We start from the raw sequence: 21,139 nt of genomic DNA on the forward strand, positions 1-21,139 counted from the left end.
TTGCGTGTCGCTTCACGTTGAATTTTCGTCAATGTTAAGCTTAACGAAGACTATTGTATCATTAAAAATTATTTTTTTATTTTGTACGAACGAAATAAATATATTGAAAAATATAAAAACAATAAAAAATTATACTTCAGATGTTAATTTAGTATCAAAAACGTAAAATATTTGAGTAGCCCAAGACATAGCCAAAGATTGAAGCGCCACAGCACTGGCGAAAATTTAAATTTGCAGACTGAAATTCTTTCGGATGATTGACTTTCGGAAAATCGACGCTCTACTGTATAAACAATGACATAATGCTTGTGATAAAATGATTCACCAGAACATCTGTAAAAATTATCTGCCAATAGCCAAGAACTGGTGGAAACAGTATTGAACAAAAAGGAACAAGTCAAATTACTGTGGGATTTTCGAATCCGAATCAAACAAATACTGGCACATAATATGCCAAATTTGACAGCAGTAAAAAAAAAAAAGTGTAGCTAATAGATGCAGCAATACCCGTGAAAGAGCAAAAAAAAAAAAAAAAACCAGAAAAGCTCACAAAATAACTAAAAATGAGAAGTTTAAAGATTACGGCACAAACCGACAGTCGTGATCCCAATGGTCTTTGCCATACTGGGTGCCATGGCACTCAGAACATGTGTGTGTCAACATAATGTCTATTTGCCAAACTACAAAAAACCCCACTGCTACGATCCACACACATACTACACCAATACATTATAACATCTTAGTTTTCGGGAAAAAATGCAATGCATATGTTGCCCGATACCAACTGAAAAACAGTCAGCTGCAATTTTACAATGTTGACGTGTGTATTATTAATAATTTGGTCAAAAATTAAAACTGTGTCAACAGTTGATAAATACTACTAACTTTTATCCCATTTATTACTCTTCACATTTACTGTCGATAATAAAATACAATTCTTACCTTTAATAATTCATACAGATAAAATCTGATATCATAGTCTGTTAAGGTTTGATAGAGTTGCTGTAAAACAAATGAATAAAATTAGTAAAAATTTTTATTTAACACGTTTAACGCCATGCAACGCGCGCGCCGTCGTAATGGAAATTCCCGTACAGCGCCATACGACCGCCGGTAGACGTAAACAATGTAGTTTTACTCAAGGTTAAATTTTCCTGGCGTCGTATGACATTTTCTGCATACTTAGTGCTGGCCTCTCGTGGACATCTATTCAGTTAGCTTCGAACGCCGGCGGTCGTATGGCAAACCGATTCTAGCTACGACCGCCAGCGCATCGTGTAGCGTCGTGACACGATACAAGGTCGGCAGTCGTAGTTTTTTTTTAAAATAAAACTCTATTTTATATCTGATAGTGGTTTATTTTAATAGTAAATAATTTAAAATATCGAAAATTAGTTTAATTATCCTCTTTTATCGCATATAAAGTAAATAATATTATTTAAAAAAAATTAAAGTATATAAGTGCGTTTTAATATATATTTACAGAAAAAAAACATCATTTGCAGTCGAAACAAAGTGTGAAATACTTTAACACACAGATGTAAATACTTTTAAGTAGGGAAGGACGTCTAATTACAGTGGGGTTGTAAAATTTATTGCCTGGGAGAAAGCAGTGTCAGGTTCAAGGTCATACGACTCCCCGGTTTTTGTTTATATATACTTTTCTTATCGTCGCTCTTATGACTGTTGTATATCGACCCTTTTATTTACGTTATAATCAATTATTAGATATCAAATTTTCATTTTTTGGCCCCCCTGACGGAAAGTATCATATTACGACAAGCAGTTAACGTGTTAAATTTAAAAATGACTAAACATTTAAGGATCATACATGTTTTCCATAGTATAAATTCAAATTTCAAATGATATTTACCATTAATGATTAATAATTAGAAATTAAATTAATTAGAATAATTATAATCTAATGTGTTGTTATTAAAGTAATTAAAACACTAATTTAATTACAGTTTCATTGTAATTTAGTAAGTTTTATATTTATATCACTCTGATGTTATTTAATAAAAACAGAACTTAATCATTATATCTCTAACTGTATTACTATTTAAAAAACTCCACCATACCTTTAAAATGCAGTTTATTTTGCACACTTATCTAACGTTTTCGGTCAGATTCACAGACCTTCTTCAGGATCGAACTATCAGATTTCAAATTTGCAAAACGGAAATTCTAAAATGCACGTTCTATAATCTTCTCAAATTGCGCATGCTCATTATTATAATTTTAATGTCGCCGCTTTCCATGCCGATGCTATTTTGTTTGATTCACGGAAATTTATATTTGCCCTTTTTCTTTGCGCTTGTAAATGTGCCAGGCTTCTAAAGTGATAGTTAGATCCTGAAGAAGGTCTGTGAATCTGACCAAAAACGTTAGATAAGTGTGCAAAATAAACTGCATTTTAAAGGTATGGTGGAGTTTTTTATAGAACTTAATGGACAAGAAAACAACATTTAATATTTGTCTAATTGAAATTTCTGAAGTGTTTTACTATTTCTATATCATTTTCTTTGTAAAACATTTTATTTTTGACTGTAATAATTTATGAAATGTTTAAAAACTTAAAAAACCTTATAGTTCGACAGTAATTTGAAGTTTCTGGCTATCTTAAATGGCCACCTTCAGGTTCTCAATTAAGTATCCGAAAGTTTAATTTCTTTTGGACTATAAGTAGACTAACTGTAGTCTTCAAAACAAATTAATTTTGACTAAACGTACACGATCAGGCTATCATCTTATACCAATATTCATAGTTTTCGAATGAAATATTTAGACTATTCCAAAAGAAAAGATCGATGCAGAGCAGGCCACAAATTTGCAACTTCAGTTTACTACTTGTATGCACCAGTTATGTTACCCACACCAAAAAAGAATTTAAGAACAAATCAGCCAGATTATAATCAGGCTATAATACGATTACTATTTAATGTAGCTATTAATTAAATATTAAGTAATTTTGCCTACAGGTATGTAATTAAATTTATCAAGAGATGGTGCCTAATAATTATAAATTATTTATTTTAATTTACAAAGTTTCAAAAGAAAAGTATTGGCCCAGAGCGAGTCTCTAACCCACAAACAGTGCAGATGCATTACCAGTTATGAAACCCAGACCTCCGTATGATTTTCACCTTCAGAACTATTTATAATTAAGATATAACCATACCGGTTACTCATGACACTGACTAGGGATGACTTAAGCATCCACTTAATAGGACTCCTATCAAAAATCGTTAATGGATGCTTTTTTGTGTGTGTGTGTGTATATGCTGGGATAAAGCAATAACAGAATTTAAAATACAAAAATCCATAGAACATAAACATGCAATAGAACAAACTTTTTCCTTAATGCAATGCTTAAGTTTTGCTTTGTATTATTTACATTAATGGCTAAATATATGCATTCTATAATTATTTAAGATGACCAAGGAGATAAAAACCAAACAAACATCGAGTTTATGCCTAACTGATGAGAAATTTTCCACGTTTTATTCTCGTGTTTAATACTTAAATAGAGGCCCGTTTTCTATATAAAGTCTTCCCGGGCCACCTCCCTCGGTGCCTAATCCATCGACTAAACCTAAGACGGCCGAAAGTATCTGTTATAAATTATAGATGAATTTTTATTTTATTTTAATGTTTTACATCGCTGAATATTGTACTACTATAAATAGATTGAAATGCTAAATTTAAATATTGCCGACTCACCTTAAAATCTGTATTGTTCACGTGTTCAAATATTAAGGCTGGTGTTCGAGACTAAAAGAAAATCATTAGTTATATTCAAAATTTTTAAAGAGTATCATAAATATAATATTTATATATATTAAAAAAATTCTAACAACTTCAAAATATATAATAANTCACCTTAAAATCTGTATTGTTCACGTGTTCAAATATTAAGGCTGGTGTTCGAGACTAAAAGAAAATCATTAGTTATATTCAAAATTTTTAAAGAGTATCATAAATATAATATTTATATATATTAAAAAAATTCTAACAACTTCAAAATATATAATAACTTAAGCTTATATTTAATAAATAACATAAAATGCATACAATAGGATCTTTAACTACTGCCTGCAAGTTGATTATATTTGGTCCACCACGCAGATTTTCAAGAATTTTGATTTCTCGCTTAATCTTCTTTTTCTTGACAGGCTATCAAAGGAAAAGAACACATTAAGTCATTGTTTTTAATATAAAAACTCCATTCGAAATCAATCCTTAAACATCAATGCTAATTTTATAACAAATGGTCGTGAGGAGCCTGGTGAACTGTGTGGAATTAAACTGAATATTTTGTAAAAGTAAATTATTATTAATTTAAATTTTACAGTATTGTCTATGTGAGTTGTCAATAAAAAAAGAAAGAATATATCTTCTGCTGCTTCTAAAAATGATCCTGGTAACATTACAACCTTATGGATGCGACTGTATGTTGTGTGAACGAGCTTTCTCCCAGTGCAATGTAGAGTTTTCTGCCAAATTGTACTACCTTTACGCACTAATAAGACAAGTTTGTCAATGCTTCCTCTATTTCAGATTACAAAATCATGTTGCATCTTCCAATTTGACAGATTTGCGATCCAATTTGTATGTTTCAATCAGTGAAGGTTACATCCTCATTTTCACTATTACTATCACTTTCAGAATCTGATACATTAGTTGAGAGTTCCAGCATTTTTCCTCATTGAGAGATCCTTGAGTAGAGTAGAGAACACTTGTTACATAAAAAAAAATCGGTTTTATAATGATTTTATCTTATATTTCACTGAAAAAAGAACAATTCTTCAATGAAAAGTGCACGAGGAAGATCAAAAGGCTTTCATAAGTAATTAAAACAAACTAAAATTTCCTAATTTTTTTTTACATACGAGTCAGGAATTTAGAAACAAATCTAGACTTACATGAGTTATTTCACATTTTTTTAGAACTTTTTTTGATTAATCTATGGCATAAAGAAATGTAAAATCAAATAAGCAGCAGCATAAATCATAATTCCATGTCATACAGGTAAAATTTCTACCAGAAATAGATTTAAAGGTGTGAATGAGTCTGACACTTGCCAAAACCATTTAAAAGGTTGAATTTATCACAAATTCAGAAATTGTACAGTCAAGTCACAAAAAACTTTACATTTTCAATTAAGTATGCAATAATTATATATAATAAACCTTTTGTTATTTAAGTTTTATCACAGCATTTATTTATCTTGTCATACAAATGAAACTTATATTCATTGTTGATTATCATCTAATCAAGAAATTATTGTCAAATATATATGCTATTTTGGCGTAAATAATAATAATAATGTACAGTCGATCCCCCTATAACACAGCAGATACATTCTGGTTTTTATTAATCCATTTTCTACGAGTCCAGCCAATCACAGCCTAGCACGTATGCAGTTTACGGACTACGGCTGTTTGAAAGGTTTCTTCCATAAAATTAATCAATTCTAGACTAATTCGACTCAACATTTCCAAAATACGTATAATTTTTGGGGAATAATCCATATAAACTATGCTATAAACAAAAAATTGTAGGATTACTTACCGAGCGTGCACCATTCGACTACGCCATTGCTTAAGCTTGTTTTCGCCGTGGAGCTTCTCATTGAATGGCGCTCGCGTGCTTCCCGATAATTTTTTTTTTTTTTTTTTTGCAAAAAATTCGCTGAACTTTGGAGATATCATTAATATAAATATAATTTTTATGGACGTTAAAAATAAATGGTTTTTAGTAGGTCTGCTGCTCGTTTAAACTCAACGGTTTGTACAATATCCGCTATTGGTCTAGATTCGATCAATCCTGTCGCAACACGATGACGTTTTACTGAATTATACGAGTTTTTTTTTAGCATGTTTGTATGAATACTGTCGCAATTTTTTCACTGTGATATAGGAATCCAAACTACAGGGACTGTATTATTCAATTTTAAAAGCAGATGCAATACGACCTAATAGTAGCAGCAGTAGTATCAAAGGTAATAACAGATTTGCACATCACGCTGAATTTAAACAATGTTAGCAATGATGTTAAATAACTAATATCCCATATCGCTGCATAAAATGTATACCGCTAGAAAATTGACAGTAATGGGAAAAGGCATTCTATTTAAAAAATGACGAAGGAGTTACAAGATCTATACAACTTTTACTGTATTTACTCTGCATCTTTATCACATTATATTCTAAACTCACTGCATAAAATATATCCTGTTCCTGTGTCATTTTGTTGAATCTTCTCTTTATATCCCAACTTATTCTCAAAGAATTTATATATATTATTAATTTATTTCCAGATAGTGGTACAAAATCAAAAATGCTTGAAAACTAATATTCGAAGACAAGCAAATGAAGGTGTTATTTTACAATCATTTAAAACTTGATCATCATATATGTATGAAGTTGTAATGTATTTGACTTTCGCATAATGCAAATAATGAATATGGAATAATTTTTGGATAAATTAAAAATGGTTGTATTGATTTATAAAGGATTTTTAGGCCATTCATGTCTAATTTCTCAAGATTTTTAAGAAATAGATATTTTTAATTATTTAAATTAATATAAAGCAGTTAATTTTTTAAAATGTAATATTCAAATGTTAGATTAGAAGTTGTACAGGGCAATTTAACTCTAAACCAAACACTTATTTTGCTTGGTAACTCGGGACTGCAGTCACATTTTAACAACACTGTCTGTTTTACATTACAAAACAAGCTTCGAGAGATTCTTATTTGTCTCGTACCGAGTCTTGGTCCAAGACATACACAAATCTCTCAGATGATGCTAGAAGTGTCTGCCACTAGCATCCAGTCGCATTCAACCAAAACTGCAACACTGTGGAATCACATTTGCAAAGCCACCTAGCCAACAGGGTATCACATTTATTCTGAGTAATTGCAGCAACTGCTTCACTGTGAAATAAAGAATCACTCTGTTCACGTTTTGTGCTCATGTTCTCATTTTAAATGAAGATATTATGCATAATAAGTGTTTGGTCACAAGTGAATCGCTGTGTAGATTACATAATAGAATGTAAAGGCAGTATCTAAATCAATTTGATTCAGGTGTGTACACGTGCGCGATTATGTAAGACAAGAAGATACTTCTCAAAAACATTTAGACAAAAAGTTATCCCCTCGACTAAAAGTCTGTCAGTGTAAAATTAATACATAACATGCTGCCGCCACTTCCTTGTATCAGCAATATCTGAATTATATTTAAATAACAAAAGAAATTAAAATATAAAAGAAAAATTTAATACTTGAATGATTTTCTATGTCAAGTATTAAGCTTTTAAAATGCTATTTTTTAATTTATTTAACTGCAGAGATAAACAAACTTAACTTTCTCAATTTTTTTTATATGCAATTATATCAAAAACCAAAAAACTATATTAATTAAAAAACAATTATTTTACTACTGTAAATTTTGAAACCTTATTTATAATTGAAATTACGTTGAACTATTATAAACAGGTGCGATATAAATGTGTCAATTGTTATTGCATCGGTTATTGAATTTTTCAGAATCTCTCACAAAGTTAACAAATCTTTAATTGTATCACTTTAAATGCAGAAATGAAGTTAAGTTTATGTTTTGACTAAGTTTTATAATATACAAATACCTTTAAATTCCAAACATTTCGAACTTGGCCCACCGACATTACCAAAATGCATTTTTGGCAAAATTTCAGATTTAAAGAACAAAATATACAGCAACAGATATTTATATATCGCTTTTAATTTTTCTAGTGTAAAATTAGTTATGATTCGTTATAGATTTTTAACGACTTTCTCTTAACGCTTTATTTTTAGAATTACAATATATTCTTGTAAAATTATTTTTAAACATTAAATTTTATTGATTTTATTCCTTGTTATTAAATAAAATGCAGAGCATTTTTTAAACGAAATCTCTCTATTAAATAATAGTTAAAAGTTGACAAAAAGTATTCGTTGTCGGAATCTATCCAAGAAATTTAAAGTCGACTCAGTTTAAGGTTTAATTAATTAAGGCAGACAATTGAAATTTTTTAAAATTAATATTACTTTTGCTCTAAATTTTATATAATAAAATTAAAAATTGTATTGCCGTTCTACATTTTAAACTGCGAACAGATTTTGTAATATTTTTGGAAAAGTTCCAAACTCTGCCGTCACTTAGCAGAAACAAATCAAACATTTAAAATTGAGATTTCAATATATATTTTTAAGTTACGATTATTATAAAAAACTTAAAAATTATTATTAAAAACACTGCATCTCCTTAGACAATATTAAAATATATATGCTCTTTCCTGGAGTTTTAATAAACTTTATTATTTGCTTTTTGTCCTTATATTACAATTTTTGATACACGGAGGACATATCGCACACTATTGACATTTGTCAGAGTAATCAATTTTAATCATTAATCATTGTTTTGTAACATAATACTGCTCGTATGTTAGAGTCCGTAAACCCACCAAACAGTAATGATCACGGCCGATGACGGACGAGACTGTCAGAAATGTATATAGTAGTTATAATAAAACTGCATTCACCCGTTACTATTTGATTACTCTGACAAATGTCAATAGTTTGTGATAAGTCCTCCGTAGAGTCAAACCTTTAATATTTGCATTCTAGCACAAAGAATAAAAATTATTAAATATTTCAGTTACAGATTAGCTTAACATTATTTTACTTTATAATAAATTTTACATCCAGTTTTAGTTGTTATACTTAAACTGTTCTATTTCTTGGACAACTATTCTATTCATTTTACTGTAATGTTCCCAAAGACAAGCAATACCTCGCAATTTTATGGTCTCATTTGAATAACGTATAAACTTATCTTGATAGAGCACCTTGCCACAAATGAGTATCATTAGGTGTGTTTTGTCCTCGTCTTTTCACTTTATATGCAGATTGTGAGGCTCTGGATTCTTGGGACTTTTAAAAAGATTAAACAATTATAAAATTATTTTTCATCATTATTTCTTTTTTCCCTCCGGTTTTGTTGAAGCTAGATCTTTTGACCCCTTAGTACACTGCGTCACTTTGTTGGGTGACCGCTAGACTTTCAAAGATGTTTAGGTCATCCCTAAGGAAGGTCTCCCCTCACAACAGGGGATTAGTCAGTTCACCTTCGTTACAATGTACAAATCAGTAGCCAATTAACAAGAACCTCCACTTGTTACATGATAGAGAGTACAAAAAGGTCAACAAAATCATCACCCTGGTGGCCCGCGGATGTTTTGACTTTAGCTGCCGGAGGCAATTAAAGTAAGAAGTTGACAGTTTTTGTCAAAGTTATGATGGGAAAGTGTCACAATAATGGGGAGAAAGCATAATAAATCAAAAGAACTGTTTGATTAGCATAAACAGCTCTAGCTGCAAAGGCGATTGCATCAGATTTTCCTCGAGAATTTCCCCTTTGGGAGGTGTATAAAAAGGTGTTGCACTTGCACCTCTGGGCAGACATATCAACGGCAAACAGCCAAGAGGACATAGTGGACACAGCTAGGCAGACCCTGCCAGCAGACATCAAGGGACACCAGACCCATACCTCCATACCATCTGTTGCAACTCCTGCCTTCCTGACATTTTCTCTGACCTGAAGAGAAGGGAGACTACAATCAGGAACTGCTGATCTGAGGACGTTTTGACAACCTCCAATACGACGAAATCGGAAATCCGCGAGTTAATCAACTAACCACATTTCGATACTCTCTTTCATTTCCCGTCACTCTCTCGATCATAGCTTAAGATTCGACAATATTAGATCTCTAGAGTTAGATCTTAGGTAGTTAGTTAAGAGTCTTATTAGACGATTTATTGTAACCTTTTTGATTTGTATTGTTTATATAAGTTATAAAATAAAGATATTTAATTGACTATTTTATTATGTGTCATCCTTGAGTGCAATCGGTACCTTGTCACGATCTCACTATCCCTCTCCACTCATATTTTAGCCCTCCTATAAAGCCATCTCTGACCGAGCCGCCGGTAAGCGGGAAGCAGCTCGACGCTCTACCCCTCCGTTCTCACACAGATATTTCACTGTATTAGTATCCAGTCCAAGTGAATCACCAGGTATTGTCATTGTGTTGTGCATTTGTGAAAAGAATGTTATCTATAAGAACGGCACTCTTAACTATCACCTCTATACAGGGGAAAGACTAGTGTCATTATGAAGGGCTTTAAGATGTTTATTATCTAGTGTCATTATGATCTTTCTTTTAACTTAAACCTGTTTCAATGCCTTTATTATAGAATAAGATATAGAAGAAAATCTCTTAAGATTGTTTCTCTTCTTTAATACCATGTTTTTGCTGCTATTTGTCACACACCTTTTTTAAATTAATTGTTCACTAAACATACCCTAATCCTTTTTACAATTACCTTCAAATTCTTATACAATTAGCAGCTTTCTTCTTAATACTAAAATTTGGAACTCTCAAAATATTTAAAAATATAGTACAGTAACACATTATATTATATTAGAGATATCTATAAGACAGTATCACTTTATAATTTTCAACAAGAAAATACAGCTACTTTAAAAGAAACAGTTTAAAATAACGGAAAATTTTTGTTCAATTACTGCTCTAAGTTGGATCTACAGCTCTGAATGCTCTTTATATTCTTGTGTATATGTGCAGTCACATAATTGTACAGCTTTATAATTGTTTAATCGTATATAGATTTACTGCTTCTTATTCTCCTGTTTCATTTCTAATTTTGTATTGCTCCATTTTGTTACGCTTTGTTTCTGTCATGTATAAGCCATATGCTGAATAAAATAAATAACCAATTCAGTGTTTGCATACAATATAAATCAGTAAATGAACTTTACAAGCTTATTTTCAAGCTTGTAAAGTTCATTTACATATTTGGACTGGAAGTAATTAGGTTTCTTCTATCTTATATCGTCATTATTAAATCAGAAATAAATTAATTTCAAAAATTCCAGAAGAAAAGATCAGCCTGGAATGCAACTCAGACAGCTCCTGCAGATGCATTGTCAGTTATTCTATCTAAATTTTTTTAGCTCTCTTCTACCCTTTGATCATTGAAAGGACCTTTTTTCATACCATCATAGATTTAGCCAGGCCCACAATGGAGACAGCAAAGTGACAAGGAACTGGCCAAGACAGACCACCATGAAAAACACCTAGAGGTTTTCCACTATCCAATTCAATGTGGGTCCTCCAGAATATAAGCTGATACCTTAACTGCCTCAGCCATCTACTGTAATAATTTCTAATTATAATAGACTTTTGCCAATCTGGGGCCGTATTCTGGTCACTTATCTCTCGTCTCTTCTTTCACCAACGAATGACGTCAAAGCAAGAGATGAAATTCGTCTCTCATACACAGTGGCAATTCTGGTCGTTCGTAACAATCTCGTCTTTGTTGTTGACATCACAATTCTATTCGGTTGATTATACATGTTTGGATTATCTGTGTGCACAACATGGTATAGGATTTTAACCAATGAAATTGTAAAATTTTCGAAAATGCAAAGTACGTAATCAAGATCACATGGCAAGGAAAGCACGTGTTCAAATAAAGCATGTAATTTCGACAAACTTGTTTTTAAAACATTTTTACAGATTGTAATGTCAATGTCTTTTAACAAAAATATTTTAATAACCTAAGTTAGAAAAGCATGCATACTTGGATATTTTTTGAAATACTACCATCTAATTTCTCCTTAACTATCTAAGTAAGATTATCATATTCGATAGTTCAATAATTGATGTAGGATTAAAAAAAAAAATGGAATCAGTGACATTTCAGAGTAGGCACTGGAAAAAAATCAGAAGCATTTTCTCTCTGGAAATATTCTTTCCCGAGTAGAGAATGTTCTCTAATACGATTGTACAGCGCAAGTAGCATCCAGTCGTCCATATTGGATATAACGAAATCAAGGCAAAAGACGATAGACTGGTCAAAAGACAACTACCCGTTCGCCTCTGACAAATGAGAGAAGCGAAAAGAGAAAAAATTGTCCAGAATTGCATTTAGAGAGATGCGATGATCTCTCAAGACAAACAAATGATCAGCCAATCAGCGACCGACTTGTGAGAGACGACAGACAAGAGACAATGACCAGAATACAGCCCCTGGTTTCTCAATCATCCACTATATGTTCCAGTGAGATCACATTTCCATTTCCATGAAAATGTTTGTCACGTCACACATTGTTTCCCTGATATACAGGTTTCATTTCTGTACAGTACTGCATGTTGATGCATCTTCTTATTTGCCTGTCTACCTCCAAAAATAATCAGTGTCAAAGGGTAATGGTTCATGCCATTCATTGCCTTTAAACAACTCAGTAATCCTTGCTAATCTGGCCTCTTCCTACATAAGGAACAGTCAGATTAAGGAAAGTTTGCTGTACTATTACAAAATATCTTAACTATTTATATCACTCTAAGTCTAAATTCATTAAATCAGAATCCTTAGACTGAAAAGCATGAAAAGTCAGAACATTGAATCGGTACACTTATCTACAATCCACACACAATGAAGTGGCCTCTATTTCTTTAGGTTATATGAGGTTTCTATAACTTATGGGGACAGTCCACTTTTACGAAATAATTAAGAGTTCATTTGTTTTGGGTTTGGAAAATTTGAAGTTTTTGTTTTAGTCGATTCCTTTATTTTAGAAATGAATTCAACTCAGAAAAGACAGCAGTCTAGAAATATATTATTACATGTATTAAAGCAGTGAAAATAAGCTTATGCTACTGGCATAAATGAAAACTACTATAAAATGATTCAATGGAAGATACAATTAATGTAACACCAGGCAAAAAAAATTGCCCTTCCTCCAGAAATGTTCTGTCACTTCTATTACTGCTAAATTAATCTCTCAATATCTTCTATTATTAAAAAACAAAACTGATACACAATAAAATCAAGTTTTTATCCTGCATAAACTAACAGAAATTAGAAGTTAAATTTAACTCATTTCACATTCAAATAATTTTTATAACGTAACTTCCTTGTACCAAGTGGAATTGCCAACTACGCCTTCATATGGCTTAAAGAACTAGAAAGGCCACCTCATTGCATGTGGACTAATATAAATATAGTCTACATGCAATGGGATGGCCTTTCTAATTATTCTTCAAGACACACATGAAGACACAGTATTAATTAGACAATTCCACTTGGTACAGAGATGATGTACCAAGTGGAATCATTTATATATTGTACTGTACGTCAAAGTAAATGTTAAGATATGTAATTTAGAGAGAGATACACACACACACATACATTTTAAATAGTAATATAACATAAAATTTACTCTAAACTTGTTTTAATAAAAGAGAACTTTTTTATCTTACCTTCAATATTTTTACTACACATTTCTCATTGTTAGTAATATTGATTGCTTCAAACACTTCGCTGTATTTTCCTCGACCAAGTTTTCTCACTAACTGATAATCGTCTTGATTCCCCCATTCGACGACGTGCGATTCGTAATCCCAATATTCCCGAGGTCTATGCGAGTTCACATCTGCATAGATTCGAGCTCTACTCGACAGAGGCATTATATGATGAATTGCAGAAAATGAAAATGGAAGAACAGAGAGGTAGAAGTAATTGGGACAAACAGCCCAAGCTGATTTAAGTTGATGTAACACCTTTAGTTATATGATCTGGAAAAAAATTATATATTATTATTACTATTCATGTATTACTTAAATTATAAATGAATTTATACCTCATTTAAAATATTTAAAAATAAAAGTATAAAAAAAAATACAGAAATGGGAATGACAGCTTTAACATTTTTCAAGAATTCATAGTGATGAATGTTCATTGTTAAAACACTTAAAAACATTCATTAATTAAACATTAAAAATGTAAAACTAATTTCAAGCATACTGGTTGGTACAAAAGTCACTTCCCAGATGGACAGAGGACACATTGCAAATTACAGATGAAAGACAATGTAAATGGCTTTAATGACATAATATAGTTGTATACCACAACACTCATGTTAAAAAGTGTTGTCTGTGCACTCAAATATATTGTACACAATGCAGGGCTTCACATGTCACTGCTGCAAGAGTCACATATGGACTGTTGTGAAGAATGGTACCAATTCTTTCCTTCAACTCAATGAATAAGGTAGACAATATCTGGAAGAGACATTGATTCACACTGTCTCACAAGAGGAAATCCATTAGATGTTGGAGAAGCATAGATGCCATGATGATGGTCCTAGAAACACTGCATTAAGCATCTCCTAAACAGGGTGCACTGTCACAACATTCTGCTGGAACCAAAGATCCTGTCGTTGACTCAGAAAGATCACGCAGAAATTCCCATGCATCTCGTCAACAGTGTATTTTTCACAATTAATTCTTTATACAATAGTTTTTTTGCTTTATAAACTATAATTAAAGCATAGCATATCAGAAACTTAATCTTTAAAATTAAAATCTTAATCTTGTCTTGACTTTACTTATGGATCTTTGTCTTAATTTTGATCCTCAATTACAAGTTGATCTTGCTTAGTATCATTGACAAATGTACTGAATTAACTGTCTTGAAAACAGCCACCCTTTACAATTACATTTTACCTCTCTCCTTTGAAGTGTCACGTTTCAAAAAAGTACCATAATTTCATACAGATATTCCCCAAGTTAACTGTTCTCGAAGAATAATTTGAAAGGGAAGGATCGGGTAATACAATGTGGTAGGTTATACTAATTTTAAATTTCAGATTCCAATTAAAGTTGATTCACACTCTGACTGGCAGTAGTAGGCAGCCAACCAGACTAATAATTAGCTATTCGTACACTTGCAAGAAATGAAATTAAGTATTTAACTACAATATATTCCCCACTATTCCTTACAACCATGACCTCTTTCAATGGATTGAAATTTAATTTTTAAATAAATACTTGCAATAAGATAAATCTATCTTCAGTCTAATAAAAAATACAAGACAATAGAAAGAATTAAATTTTTCATACAATTATTTACAATTAAAGTTTCAACTAGCACTAATATATCATCAATATCATCATACAACATAAATTAAGTTTAATAATTAATTTAAAAATTATTGTAATTATTAGCTAATGTGAGTAAGATAGTGGTGTAACCATCTACATTTAGAAAAAAATTATATTAATTATTAATATTTAAACAAAGTATAGTCTGAATAATCCTGATATTAATATGATTGTTATATTGATAGGATATTTGAGATTGGTTGTTTACATACGAGGTGTGGCTATTAAATAATGAGACTGATGCTGCTATAGAAGAAGTATGCATGTGCCAAACACCAGCGACCAACAGCTGTTTAGATTAAGTCTTCTCTTTCGAGTGCAGTACCTCTCGCTTCTGTAAACAAATCCGTATAGCCGTAGCCTTCGTACGCATTAGAGTTGTTTTTTTGTTTCGCCAGAAAAATGTTAAGTGTAACAATAGAGCAACAAATTGTTGTGAAATTTCACATGAAACTTGGAAAAACCACTACTGAAACTTAAGCAAGAGCCAAAAAAGCTCGAATGAGCAAATCAAAATTCAAAGCAATGATGATTGTTTTTTTCAATATTCATGGGATTGTGTACCCTCACTGGGTTCCTGAAGGTCAAACTATTAATCAACATTACTGTTAAATAAAAGTTTATTACCTTCACGTTCTTACTGAACTCCGTGAAAGAATAAAGAAAAAACAACCGGGATGTGGAAGAACGAGTCATGGGTTCTCCACCAAGACAATGTGCCAGCTCATTCTGCATTGTCTGTCAGGAGGTTTCTAGCCAAGTACAGCATCCCAGTGTTAGACCATCCACCTTATTTGCTGGATCTTGAGCCGTGCGACTATCTGTTTCCTAAGGTAAAATCTGCATTAAAAGGAACAAGATTTGAGTCCATTAAAGCTGTGAAAGAGAAAGCGGCACGCGTCCTGAAGGAGCTGACAGAAGACTTCCAGCACTGTTTCGAACAATGGAAGATTCGCATGGAGCGTTGTCGGGATAGAGGGGTGTATATTAAAGGTAATAAGTAAATATGTATAAGGACCTTGAATAAGTTCTCGCTGTTTTTTTGTGAAAATTAACACTTTATTTAAAAAAAGTCGTAATAAACACGTCACTGAAAGTATTGTCCATCACTAGAAATGGGAATGACAGCTTTAACATTTTTCAAGAATTCATAGTGATGAATGTTCATTGTTAAAACACTTAAAAACATTCATTAATTAAACATTAAAAATGTAAAACTAATNCCTTATATTACAATTTTTGATACACGGAGGACATATCGCACACTATTGACATTTGTCAGAGTAATCAATTTTAATCATTAATCATTGTTTTGTAACATAATACCGCTCGTATGTTAGAGTCCGTAAACCCACCAAACAGTAATGATCACGGCCGATGACGGACGAGACTGTCAGAAATGTATATAGTAGTTATAATAAAACTGCATTCACCCGTTACTATTTGATTACTCTGACAAATGTCAATAGTTTGTGATAAGTCCTCCGTAGAGTCAAACCTTTAATATTTGCATTCTAGCACAAATAATAAAAATTATTAAATATTTCAGTTACAGATTAGCTTAACATTATTTTACTTTATAATAAATTTTACATCCAGTTTTAGTTGTTATACTTAAACTGTTCTATTTCTTGGACAACTATTCTATTCATTTTACTGTAATGTTCCCAAAGACAAGCAATACCTCGCAATTTTATGGTCTCATTTGAATAACGTATAAACTTATCTTGATAGAGCACCTTGCCACAAATGAGTATCATTAGGTGTGTTTTGTCCTCGTCTTTTCACTTTATATGCAGATTGTGAGGCTCTGGATTCTTGGGACTTTTAAAAAGATTAAACAATTATAAAATTATTTTTCATCATTATTTCTTTTTTCCCTCCGGTTTTGTTGAAGCTAGATCTTTTGACCCCTTAGTACACTGCGTCACTTTGTTGGGTGACCGCTAGACTTTCAAAGATGTTTAGGTCATCCCTAAGGAAGGTCTCCCCTCACAACAGGGGATTAGTCAGTTCACCTTCGTTACAATGTACAAATCAGTAGCCAATTAACAAGAACCTCCACTTGTTACATGATAGAGAGTACAAAAAGGTCAACAAAATCATCACCCTGGTGGCCCGCGGATGTTTTGACTTTAGCTGCCGGAGGCAATTAAAGTAAGAAGTTGACAGTTTTTGTCAAAGTTATGATGGGAAAGTGTCACAATAATGGGGAGAAAGCATAATAAATCAAAAGAACTGTTTGATTAGCATAAACAGCTCTAGCTGCAAAGGCGATTGCATCAGATTTTCCTCGAGAATTTCCCCTTTGGGAGGTGTATAAAAAGGTGTTGCACTTGCACCTCTGGGCAGACATATCAACGGCAAACAGCCAAGAGGACATAGTGGACACAGCTAGGCAGACCCTGCCAGCAGACATCAAGGGACACCAGACCCATACCTCCATACCATCTGTTGCAACTCCTGCCTTCCTGACATTTTCTCTGACCTGAAGAGAAGGGAGACTACAATCAGGAACTGCTGATCTGAGGACGTTTTGACAACCTCCAATACGACGAAATCGGAAATCCGCGAGTTAATCAACTAACCACATTTCGATACTCTCTTTCATTTCCCGTCACTCTCTCGATCATAGCTTAAGATTCGACAATATTAGATCTCTAGAGTTAGATCTTAGGTAGTTAGTTAAGAGTCTTATTAGACGATTTATTGTAACCTTTTTGATTTGTATTGTTTATATAAGTTATAAAATAAAGATATTTAATTGACTATTTTATTATGTGTCATCCTTGAGTGCAATCGGTACCTTGTCACGATCTCACTATCCCTCTCCACTCATATTTTAGCCCTCCTATAAAGCCATCTCTGACCGAGCCGCCGGTAAGCGGGAAGCAGCTCGACGCTCTACCCCTCCGTTCTCACACAGATATTTCACTGTATTAGTATCCAGTCCAAGTGAATCACCAGGTATTGTCATTGTGTTGTGCATTTGTGAAAAGAATGTTATCTATAAGAACGGCACTCTTAACTATCACCTCTATACAGGGGAAAGACTAGTGTCATTATGAAGGGCTTTAAGATGTTTATTATCTAGTGTCATTATGATCTTTCTTTTAACTTAAACCTGTTTCAATGCCTTTATTATAGAATAGGGTATAGAAAAAAATCTCTTAAGATTGTTTCTCTTCTTTAATTCCATGTTTTTGCTACTATTTGTCTCACACCTTTTTTAAAATAATTGCTCACTAAACATACCCTAATCCTTTTTACAATTACCTTCAAATTCTTATACAATTAGCAGCTTTCTTCTTAATACTAAAATTTGGAACTCTCAAAATATTTAAAAATATAGTACAGTAACACATTATATTATATTAGAGATATCTATAAGACAGTATCACTTTATAATTTTCAACAAGAAAATACAGCTACTTTAAAAGAAACAGTTTAAAATAACGGAAAATTTTTGTTCAATTACTGCTCTAAGTTGGATCTACAGCTCTGAATGCTCTTTATATTCTTGTGTATATGTGCAGTCACATAATTGTACAGCTTTATAATTGTTTAATCGTATATAGATTTACTGCTTCTTATTCTCCTGTTTCATTTCTAATTTTGTATTGCTCCATTTTGTTACGCTTTGTTTCTGTCATGTATAAGCCATATGCTGAATAAAATAAATAACCAATTCAGTGTTTGCATACAATATAAATCAGTAAATGAACTTTACAAGCTTATTTTCAAGCTTGTAAAGTTCATTTACATATTTGGACTGGAAGTAATTAGGTTTCTTCTATCTTATATCGTCATTATTAAATCAGAAATAAATTAATTTCAAAAATTCCAGAAGAAAAGATCAGCCTGGAATGCAACTCAGACAGCTCCTGCAGATGCATTGTCAGTTATTCTATCTAAATTTTTTTAGCTCTCTTCTACCCTTTGATCATTGAAAGGACCTTTTTTCATACCATCATAGATTTAGCCAGGCCCACAATGGAGACAGCAAAGTGACAAGGAACTGGCCAAGACAGACCACCATGAAAAACACCTAGAGGTTTTCCACTATCCAATTCAATGTGGGTCCTCCAGAATATAAGCTGATACCTTAACTGCCTCAGCCATCTACTGTAATAATTTCTAATTATAATAGACTTTTGCCAATCTGGGGCCGTATTCTGGTCACTTATCTCTCGTCTCTTCTTTCACCAACGAATGACGTCAAAGCAAGAGATGAAATTCGTCTCTCATACACAGTGGCAATTCTGGTCGTTCGTAACAATCTCGTCTTTGTTGTTGACATCACAATTCTATTCGGTTGATTATACATGTTTGGATTATCTGTGTGCACAACATGGTATAGGATTTTAACCAATGAAATTGTAAAATTTTCGAAAATGCAAAGTACGTAATCAAGATCACATGGCAAGGAAAGCACGTGTTCAAATAAAGCATGTAATTTCGACAAACTTGTTTTTAAAACATTTTTACAGATTGTAATGTCAATGTCTTTTAACAAAAATATTTTAATAACCTAAGTTAGAAAAGCATGCATACTTGGATATTTTTTGAAATACTACCATCTAATTTCTCCTTAACTATCTAAGTAAGATTATCATATTCGATAGTTCAATAATTGATGTAGGATTAAAAAAAAAAATGGAATCAGTGACATTTCAGAGTAGGCACTGGAAAAAAATCAGAAGCATTTTCTCTCTGGAAATATTCTTTCCCGAGTAGAGAATGTTCTCTAATACGATTGTACAGCGCAAGTAGCATCCAGTCGTCCATATTGGATATAACGAAATCAAGGCAAAAGACGATAGACTGGTCAAAAGACAACTACCCGTTCGCCTCTGACAAATGAGAGAAGCGAAAAGAGAAAAAATTGTCCAGAATTGCATTTAGAGAGATGCGATGATCTCTCAAGACAAACAAATGATCAGCCAATCAGCGACCGACTTGTGAGAGACGACAGACAAGAGACAATGACCAGAATACAGCCCCTGGTTTCTCAATCATCCACTATATGTTCCAGTGAGATCACATTTCCATTTCCATGAAAATGTTTGTCACGTCACACATTGTTTCCCTGATATACAGGTTTCATTTCTGTACAGTACTGCATGTTGATGCATCTTCTTATTTGCCTGTCTACCTCCAAAAATAATCAGTGTCAAAGGGTAATGGTTCATGCCATTCATTGCCTTTAAACAACTCAGTAATCCTTGCTAATCTGGCCTCTTCCTACATAAGGAACAGTCAGATTAAGGAAAGTTTGCTGTACTATTACAAAATATCTTAACTATTTATATCACTCTAAGTCTAAATTCATTAAATCAGAATCCTTAGACTGAAAAGCATGAAAAGTCAGAACATTGAATCGGTACACTTATCTACAATCCACACACAATGAAGTGGCCTCTATTTCTTTAGGTTATATGAGGTTTCTATAACTTATGGGGACAGTCCACTTTTACGAAATAATTAAGAGTTCATTTGTTTTGGGTTTGGAAAATTTGAAGTTTTTGTTTTAGTCGATTCCTTTATTTTAGAAATGAATTCAACTCAGAAAAGACAGCAGTCTAGAAATATATTATTACATGTATTAAAGCAGTGAAAATAAGCTTATGCTACTGGCATAAATGAAAACTACTATAAAATGATTCAATGGAAGATACAATTAATGTAACACCAGGCAAAAAAAATTGCCCTTCCTCCAGAAATGTTCTGTCACTTCTATTACTGCTAAATTAATCTCTCAATATCTTCTATTATTAAAAAACAAAACTGATACACAATAAAATCAAGTTTTTATCCTGCATAAACTAACAGAAATTAGAAGTTAAATTTAACTCATTTCACATTCAAATAATTTTTATAACGTAACTTCCTTGTACCAAGTGGAATTGCCAACTACGCCTTCATATGGCTTAAAGAACTAGAAAGGCCACCTCATTGCATGTGGACTAATATAAATATAGTCTACATGCAATGGGATGGCCTTTCTAATTATTCTTCAAGACACACATGAAGACACAGTATTAATTAGACAATTCCACTTGGTACAGAGATGATGTACCAA

The 21,139-nt window shown here is 32.3% G+C and overlaps 1 protein-coding gene across 2 annotated transcripts in view; it reads right to left on the reverse strand.

Moving 5' to 3' along the window:
* The window catches only part of LOC111631629 (casein kinase II subunit alpha-like), a 28,865-nt gene extending 15,152 nt beyond the window's left edge, over positions 1–13,713 (reverse strand). The window contains exons 1-4 of one of the 2 annotated variants that reach the window (XM_023375917.1): positions 13,375–13,713; positions 4,075–4,176; positions 3,724–3,774; positions 943–1,002 (exon numbers count right to left, since the gene is read on the reverse strand). In XM_023375917.1, coding sequence (XP_023231685.1) covers positions 943–1,002; positions 3,724–3,774; positions 4,075–4,176; positions 13,375–13,581 — 420 coding nt within the window. In that variant the 5' untranslated portion in view covers positions 13,582–13,713. Of the gene's footprint in view, positions 1–942; positions 1,003–3,723; positions 3,775–3,882; positions 3,934–4,074; positions 4,177–13,374 lie in introns of both variants that reach the window. The other variant, XM_023375915.1, reaches the window with a different exon arrangement.
* Positions 13,714–21,139: the final 7,426 nt, after the last annotated feature.

This window comes from Centruroides sculpturatus, unplaced genomic scaffold (genome assembly GCF_000671375.1).
Source record: "Centruroides sculpturatus isolate CEXI.00-Female unplaced genomic scaffold, Cexi_2.0 scaffold719, whole genome shotgun sequence".
In the NCBI taxonomy this organism is placed as follows: Eukaryota; Metazoa; Arthropoda; class Arachnida; order Scorpiones; family Buthidae; genus Centruroides; species Centruroides sculpturatus.